An 8,166-nucleotide genomic window follows, 5' to 3' on the forward strand; every position below is an offset into this window, starting at 1 on the left:
ATCTACCATACTTCCATCCTATCAAAATATACCAACATAGATTCCATAATTTCCACACGGGCCCCAGCCTTCCTTGTAAAAAATTATGTAATCTGACAAACTATTCCTGCTAATATGTAGGCATTTGGCAGCCAAAAAGCAAAAATTACCTTACTGGTGGTCATCTCAACAGGATAGATTTCAACTATACAGATCTGTGTCCCTCAAATATCACTAAACAGGCTTGGCATGGCAGCTCACACCTATAATCTCAGCACTTTGGGAGACCAAAGTGGGAGAATCATTTGAGGCTAAGGGTTCAAGACCAAGCTGGGCAACATAGTGACACCCTGTTTCTAAAAAAAAAAAAAAAAAAAAAAACTGAAAAATTAGCCAGGTGTGATGGTGTTCGCCTGTAGTCAGTCCCAGCTACTTGGGAGGCAGAGACAGGAGGATCACTTGAGCCTGGGAAGTCGAGGCTGCAGTGAGCCATGGTAGTGCCACTGCACTTCAGCCTAGATGACAGCTCAAGACCCTGTATCAGAAGAAAAAAAAAAAGGCCAGAGGAGGTAGCTCACACCTGTAATCCCAACACTTTGGGAGGGCGAGGCAGGTGGATCACTTTACGTCAGGAGTTCGAGAACAGCCTGGCCAACATGGTGAAACCCCATCTCTACTAAAAATACCAAAAATTAGCCGGGTATGGTGGCACGCACCTGTAATCCCAGCTACTCAGGAGGCTCAGGCATGAGAATCGCTTGAAACCGGGAGGCAGAGGTTGCAGTGAGCCGAGATCACACCACTGCACTGCAGCCTGGGCGACAGAGTGAGACTCCATCTCAGAAAAAAAAAAACACTAAAAAAATAATGCACACCAATTCTGTGAATCAGCCTTATTCTTTAAAACAATTTTTTAATTATAACAACTTAGCTTTAAATACTGTTATCTATTACGTTCTTTAATTTCCAGCTACTCTGAAATTCCCCAGTGAGAAAATGGCAACTGGATGAACAATAAAATAAATATTTGCTTTACTCTAAGTATTTTTAAGATTTAAAAATAGGATGTCAGTCAAATACAAGTAAAATGAGAGAAAAAAAAATCAAGGCTACATTCCATCTTCTTATAAAGTAAAGTGCATTTTATAAATCACACAACCAAAACAGACTCAGGAAGATCACAAGGTCAAGACCTATCAAGAGGAGCAACTGCAAATAAATTATACAAGGCAGTATATAATATGATGGTTAAAAGGATAGGCTCCAAAGTCAAAGGTCAGGTTAAACCTCAAGTTTAAATCCTTTTAGTAGCCTCTACCACCTACTACTTAACTTCTCTGTGCCTCAGGTTTAGTTCAAATCCTGGCTCCACCACTTATTTAATCTGTCAGTTGCTCAAGTTTAAAAAACAGAAAATAGCCTGATTGTGGGGTGGTTGTCAGGATCAAATGTGATGACATGTCAAGTACTTCTAGAGTAGTACAGTACCTGGTATACAGCAGTTGACGCACATTAGCTATTAATATGACCTATAACAATTTCCCTCTGAATCTATCAAGTTTTCAAAAACTCTAAATCAAAAAGCTTCTCCTTTTTATTTGAAAAAAGTCAAGCTCTGAAACCATTTCCTCTTTTTTTCAGTCCTTTTTCTATATGGAAATTAGTAGGTAACTGGCTTATCATTTGATGACTCTTCTTAGTCTTTGTATAATAAAAAGACTCAAGACTCTTCTTAGTCTTTTTATAATAAAATTCTCTTCCAAATATTATACAAAGGACAGACTGCTCCATGGATCAAAAACACTACAAAGAGTTCACAAAGTATAATGAAATTCTGAGATTCATAAATGAACAGCTACTGGCACAAAAAGCTTAGATAAGAAATAATGCAGATGCCTGTTTGTTTGCTCAAGAAATACTGAATTTTATAATAAAACACAGACGGTAGAGATCTTCATGGCTTATAGTCACATCACTAAATACAGAAAATATTTTTGGTAAATTTTTTCTTAATAACTGGAAAACCCCTTATTTCATCACAACAATGAATAGATAAATGACATTACAGGCAAAGAAAATTTCTTCAAAAACAAATTATGTAGAGAAAAAAAGCTTAAAGGCTCAGATTTTCAGCTACACATATCCCTTACTTTGAGCTTCAAAAATTTGAGGCTTCTAGCATTCCTTGTGGTCTGTAACATTAAGCAGTAATACAATTAGGCCTCATTTCTATCAGAAAACATTAAACTGACTGAAAGAAAATTATCTAGAATTTTGATTCTGATCAACTTAAACATAATGCCATGAGTCATCTAGATGAGTCAAGCAAATATTAGAGTTCATGATAAACGAATCAAAGTATTTTTTAAAGATCTGCAGACAAACGTTTTAAATAATTTTGTATTTGCTGAAGTCCTCCTATGTGTGACACATTGAGGTAGGTACATTCATATTGAGGTATGCACTTTCACATGCATTATATAACTTTGTTCTCCCAACGATCATGGATTATTATCCTGATTTTACAAATGAGAAAACTAAGACCAAGTGATTTGCCGATGGAAACGATGCTTGTATAAGATTCAGTCAGAACACCAATTCAAATTTTCTGACCCTCATTGTACTTCCAAAACTCAAGTACTGTCAATCTCTGCTCTTGCAAAGCATGTTAATCTTTTTATTTAGGGAGAGATGAAAATAGAGATGGGAGAATAAAAATTCTTCATAATGTAAAAAAGACTTACTGTGCTTTATCTGACATAATTTATTCAGTCTGACTTAAATGCTTTGCTGCACGTTGTCTACCCCCTTAGACACCGCTTATCTTCAGATACACAGCCTACACCAAAACCTAACTCAAGAATCACCTCCTCCAAGAAAGTTTCCCAGATTAAATGACCTGTTCCCCTCCTCCCAAGCTAACATCCTTCCTTTATCATTTCGCTGCTTGCATTTAGTTTGGACTACATTATCAGATACTCCTTTTGTTCTCCAGTCATATATCTGGAAGTAGACTTCTTTCATTCATTAACTATTGAGCATTTGGAGATTCAATGGTGAGCAAAACAGACAAGGTCCTTGCTATCATGGAGAATTTACATTTTCTGGATCTTCAACAAAGGTAAAAATAACAGGGTATAAGAATACGATGCTCTAGGACTAGGATTTCTTCCCTATAAGGTTTCCGAAAATAGCTCTCTCCCTTGCAAGCTTGATAACACTTTTCAGGAAGAAAAATTCCTTCTATCACGCCTTCCACATGAGAATTTTATGACTTTGTGAGGATATGTGAGGGATGGGGACCAAGGTGGGAAGAAAGATAGATCTAAAATCTCTCAGGGGTTTCCCACATACTGCCATGAAATATGCACACAACATGAGTCTAGACATCTCTTCCTGTGTCTCATCACAAGGAAGCTATACTTTGGCCACAACTGCTCCAGTCAAGCACTTCTACTAATCTCCTTGTACCCAGCAACCTTCACTAAAAATTGTATATTTCTCAGAGGCTTTTTTTTTTTTTGAGACTGAGTCTTGCTCTATCACCCAGGCTGGAGTGCAGTGGCATGATCTCGGCTCGTTGCAATCTCCGTCTCCCGGGTTCATGCGATTCTCCTGCCTCAGCCTCCCAAGTAGCTGGGATTACACCCACACACTGCCACGCACAGCTAATTTTTTTGTATTTTTAGTAGAGATAGGGTTTCACCATGTTGGCCAGGCAGGTCTTGAACTCCTGACCTCAGGTGATCTGCCCACCTCAGCCTCCCAAAGTGCTAGGATTACAGGCGTGAGCCACCGGGCCTGGCCTCTCAAAGGCTTTTTTATTCAAGTTGTGTTTATGTCTTATTTGCAGGTCATTATTTGTAAGATTAAGGCAGGACCTATGTCCTCTTTGAATTGCCTGATGCTCCAAGAACATTGCTATAAATGTTTTTAACTTTCAATATAATACAAACATTACAACATGACATTTCAGGCATTGTTATTAGGATAATATTAGGATAAAAGTTTTCCAAATTAATATCAGAAAACTACATCTATGTACTGTATCAATTCTTTGTCTTTAATGCCTCAATTCAAGTAATCTGCTTTTGAAGGATTATTTACAAACCAAAGCAAGTTGAAATGTACTAACACTGGTTAAAATTCTGCAATTCATACTTTTAAACAAAAGATCCGCCAGGCACAGTGGCTCATGACTGTAATCCCAGCACTATGGGAGGCTGAGGCGGGCGGATCTTGAGGCCAGGAGTTGGAGACCAGCCTGGCCAACATGGTGAAACCCCATCTCTAATAAAAATAAAAAAATTAGCCCGGCATGGTGGCACGCACGTGTAATCCCAGCTACTCAGGAGGCTGAAGCATAAGAATCTCTTGAACTCAGGTGGCAGAGGCTGCAGTGAGCCAAGCTGCACCACTGCACTCCAGCCTGGGATACAGAGTGAGACAGTCTAAAAAAAAAAAAAAAAAAAATCCTTTTGTAATGCATATTTTACAAATTCATAATTTCATCATTTTTCTTAAAGCAAACTAAAACATAAATTCATTATACACAATTGTAAATTTATCCCCAAAGTGTTTTCTACAGCTTTCAATTTTTAAATGAACCAAGGAACGGAATATTGACAAATGTATAAGTACTCTGAATGTGTTATAAAAAACATATTTGCCTTTAAAATGCAATAACATTCTACGGAAAATATAGTAGCATCTTTCCACAGATCAGAGATTCAATAACTATTATGATTCAATCAAAGAGAAATAAACCATGGCCATTTTTAATTAAACAGGCATTTCTAAGCACCTGTGTACACGGTATTGCTGTTCAAACGGTTGACATGGAATGTGACCGCAATAACTTGATGTCCATAATTAAAGACCCAAAAGGTAGCTTAAGTTTCATCTATTCCCTTTCTCAGCCCTTTGAGCAGGCATATTATAGTCACTCCATACATGGTTAATATAAAAAAAAATAAAAGTAACAAACATTTGAAATTAGTTGTACTTTTATAGAGAACAGTTTTAAATTGCATGGCCTTACTTTTTCTTTTCCAACCTATTTTATAAAACTAGTATGATCTTAATAATTTCACTGCAAAACAGGTTCTAGCAAGCATAGAAACTGATCACAGCCTCTCAGCAAAATTAAGTTTAGATGAAACCCTAGGAAATTAGCAAAATTTAACAATCAATTCACCCACGATTCTCCACAATTCTTGCTCTCTCTAGACACTAAGGGAGGCAAAAACTGTTTTAAATGATTATTTCAAAAGCAGCACTAATTTTGGGAAAAACTTAACTGCCATGCAGTCGACACTGTATTACTACTCAGACGTCACTTAAGTCTAGCAGCAGAAAGGCAAAAACATCATTAAATTTTTTATTTAATGCATATATACTTACATTATCAGTTAAAGTTTACCCATCTGTTTACGTAGTCCAAGTTACCTATTATTTCAGAAAGCATTTAAATAAAATGAAATTAGGTTACGTTCTGCAACGCAGATGTGTCTCATAAAGAAGAGTGTTAAATGACTTTTGTGAATGGAAAATCTGCATATACTGTTGCTTCGCCTCAGCCAGTCTTGAGTGGGTGGTTCAATGAACCTAAAGCATGCTGCATGTGAAGCTCCTTGGAACCTGATTCCACTCTTGAGAGAGGGCTTAGAAATAAACATTAAATTTAAAAGCACAGCAAAGGCTTGGCTTTCCTCCTACGTTACAAGAAGGCCGGGAGAACTGAGGCTTAGAGGAACAACACCTTGTCGCTTAGCTCTGCAAAGGCGGGTGCGGTCTGCGGTGCGCGGCACAGCCTCCTCTGGGGCTGTCACAGGAAAAAAGGAGCCTCGCCTTAACCGCACCGAGCGACAAAGCGCCAGCTCTCCTGGGTGCAGGGGCTCCCAACGAGACCCATGCCATCAACCTATCAAACTTCAGGAGGGACAGACACCCGGGGCAGTCGAAATGCTCCAACAGCCTCCCACCCCCGTCCCCCTGCCGCGGCTTTTGTAAGGCTGCAGATGCACCTACTGTGGGCCCCAAAACACTCCACCCCGCCAGCCTTTCCAATCCCCCTACTCCAAAAGGGAACAAAGGAGCCAAAGAACTCCTCGGCGGGGGTGGCCAGGAGTCCCCGACAGCCCGAGCTCAGAACGTGGCAATAAGGGTGCGCAGTCGCCCTGAGGGGTGCGAACCCAGCACCCCAACCTCAGGAATGGAGCAACACTCACCCGTGCGGAACTCCCAGGGAGGCAGGACTCAAGGAGCCGGTTCCTCCGAGGTCGCCGCGGCGCCGGGGTCCGGGGCCCCGTACGCGTCTGGTCAGACCCCAACTTCTCTCGGCCGCTGTCGTCGGCGGCAGCTGGGGCGCGAGTCTGGACGAAGGACGCTACCCAGCTGCCGCGGAGGAACTGCCGGCTCAGCCCCCGAGCGGGGCGGGAACTTTCGGCCCCGAGGTCCACCAGCCAGGGCGGACCCCCACCTTCCCTTAGTCGGCTTGCTACCAGCAGCGGCTACTGCGGCGTCCAAAACTAACACTACAGCCGCCAGCCGCCGCCTGGCCAGGAGCGCGTCGCGACCTAATGTTGTCATCCGCCGCGTCGCCGCCTTTCTGGGCACCCAGAACCGCCAAGATCCTTCACATTCTAGCGCCCTCCCCCTGCCCCGCCCGTCCACCCCCCGGATCACGGGCTTCGGCCACGCCCTCTTCCCGTCACGTGACGGTGCGCGGAGGCAGCGGTGGAGTTACTTCCCCTGCCAGGCGGGCTCGAACCGCGCGGGAGCCACTGTCCGCCTTGCTTCGCCTAGATGTTATCGCCAGCCAGTCCCCTTCCGCATGCCCAAGCGCAGCCTCAGGAAGCGAGCCCACCACCTTCCTGTTGATCGGCCAGGCCTGTTGGGCGGGTCTTACCAGGCCCTTTCTAACCTGAGGAGATTGCACAGTAGAGGTCCCTGGTCTGGTCAGGGCTCAGTTAGGACCCCTCTCCAGCCTTAGGCTTGGTGAAAGCTTTAGCGAAACAGAAAAAAGAACGCATCGTGGTGTAGAGTGTATGGCCTAAGAAGCATTCAGTAACTAAACTACTTGTTCCTATTTCTAGTAGCACATTAACCGTGGCATTTAATTTACTGCTTTCCTCATTAGAGGTTTTTTTTTGAGGAAACGGTATATTTCAATCATGCTGGGATGAAAACAGCCTAGCAAACTTATTTTTGTTCCTTGTTATGTTCAGGATCCTGCTGCCAGTTTTACAGTCATGAAGTTTTACAGTGTGTTAGGTTGGTGACAGTTTAAACGGGTACGCAGGAATTTGACAGTTCGTTCCATTTTTAAAATAAAGCCTAATTCTTGATTTTTTTTTCTAATGCCTTAATTTTTTTTTCCTAATGCCTTAACTCTAGGACTTAACCTTTTGCTTTCTTTTTTAGCCATGATCCGAAGAACCCTCTAGCGGCCTAATGAAATAACTATACAGAAGTAAGGGAGGTAGAATAGAGAAAGATCATACTCAAACCCTGATCACAATGAAGGCAAATGAGAAAGCGTTCTGTAATGATTAAACTGGGGTCATAACTCATTTTCCCTTGTAGCCCAGAACTAAGGATTTTTTTCTTAAGCTATTCTCATCTCATTACATTTTCTTAACAAGAAGTCAGAAGGCATTCTGATAAGCTGGATACATTGAAATGAATAAGCAATAGAGTTTGGCCTATATAATCCTTATTATTAATATATTTCATAGCAGCTCTAAAAAAAATCATAGACTTACATTGTTTTATGTTACCCAAGAAAGAAAACAAAGGCTGCCAATGAAACTATGCCATACCACTGATATGTAAGGCACCTTTAAGCCACATCTTTTTCTTTTTCTTTTCTTTTTTTTTTTTTTTTTTTTTTGAGACAGGGTCTGACTCTGTCTCCCAGACTGGAGTGCAGTGGCGCAATCTCGGCCCACTGCAATTTCCGGCTCCTAGGCACAAGCGATCCTCCTGCCTCAGCCTCCCGAGAAGCTGAGATTACAGGCATGCGCAACCATGCCCAGCTAATTTTTGTATTTTTAGTAGAGAGGAGGTTTCACCATTTTGGCAAGGCTGGTGTTGAACTCGTGACCTCAAATGATTCACCCGCCTCGACCTCCCAAAATGCTGGGATTACAGGCATGAGCCACCGCGCCCGGCCTGAGACACGTC

The 8,166-nt window shown here is 41.9% G+C and overlaps 2 protein-coding genes across 9 annotated transcripts in view; one reads left to right on the forward strand and one right to left on the reverse strand.

The window, feature by feature from the left end:
- The window catches only part of OSBPL8 (oxysterol binding protein like 8), a 214,113-nt gene extending 207,449 nt beyond the window's left edge, over positions 1–6,664 (reverse strand). For 5 of the 8 annotated variants that reach the window (XM_054443354.2, XM_054443363.2, XM_054443362.2 and 2 more), the window contains exon 1: positions 6,210–6,625. The gene's annotated coding sequence lies outside the window, so the exon portion shown is untranslated. Of the gene's footprint in view, positions 1–6,209 lie in introns of all 8 variants that reach the window. The other 3 variants (XM_054443356.2, XM_054443355.2, XM_054443361.2) reach the window with 3 other exon arrangements.
- LOC134737650 (uncharacterized) lies at positions 1,631–6,973 on the forward strand. Its single transcript, XM_063647232.1, has 2 exons — positions 1,631–3,611; positions 4,332–6,973. The coding sequence occupies exon 2, from the start codon at positions 6,194–6,196 to the stop codon at positions 6,971–6,973; it is 780 nt and encodes a 259-aa protein (XP_063503302.1). The 5' UTR covers positions 1,631–3,611; positions 4,332–6,193.
- Positions 6,974–8,166: the final 1,193 nt, after the last annotated feature.

The sequence above is a fragment of the Pongo pygmaeus genome, chromosome 10 (genome assembly GCF_028885625.2).
Source record: "Pongo pygmaeus isolate AG05252 chromosome 10, NHGRI_mPonPyg2-v2.0_pri, whole genome shotgun sequence".
NCBI lineage: Eukaryota > Metazoa > Chordata > Mammalia > Primates > Hominidae > Pongo > Pongo pygmaeus.

Excerpts from the sequence above, each read along its gene's own strand:
- LOC134737650 (XM_063647232.1), top strand. The coding sequence starts at position 6,194 with ATGGAGCAACACTCACCCGTGCGGAACTCCCAGGGAGGCAGGACTCAA.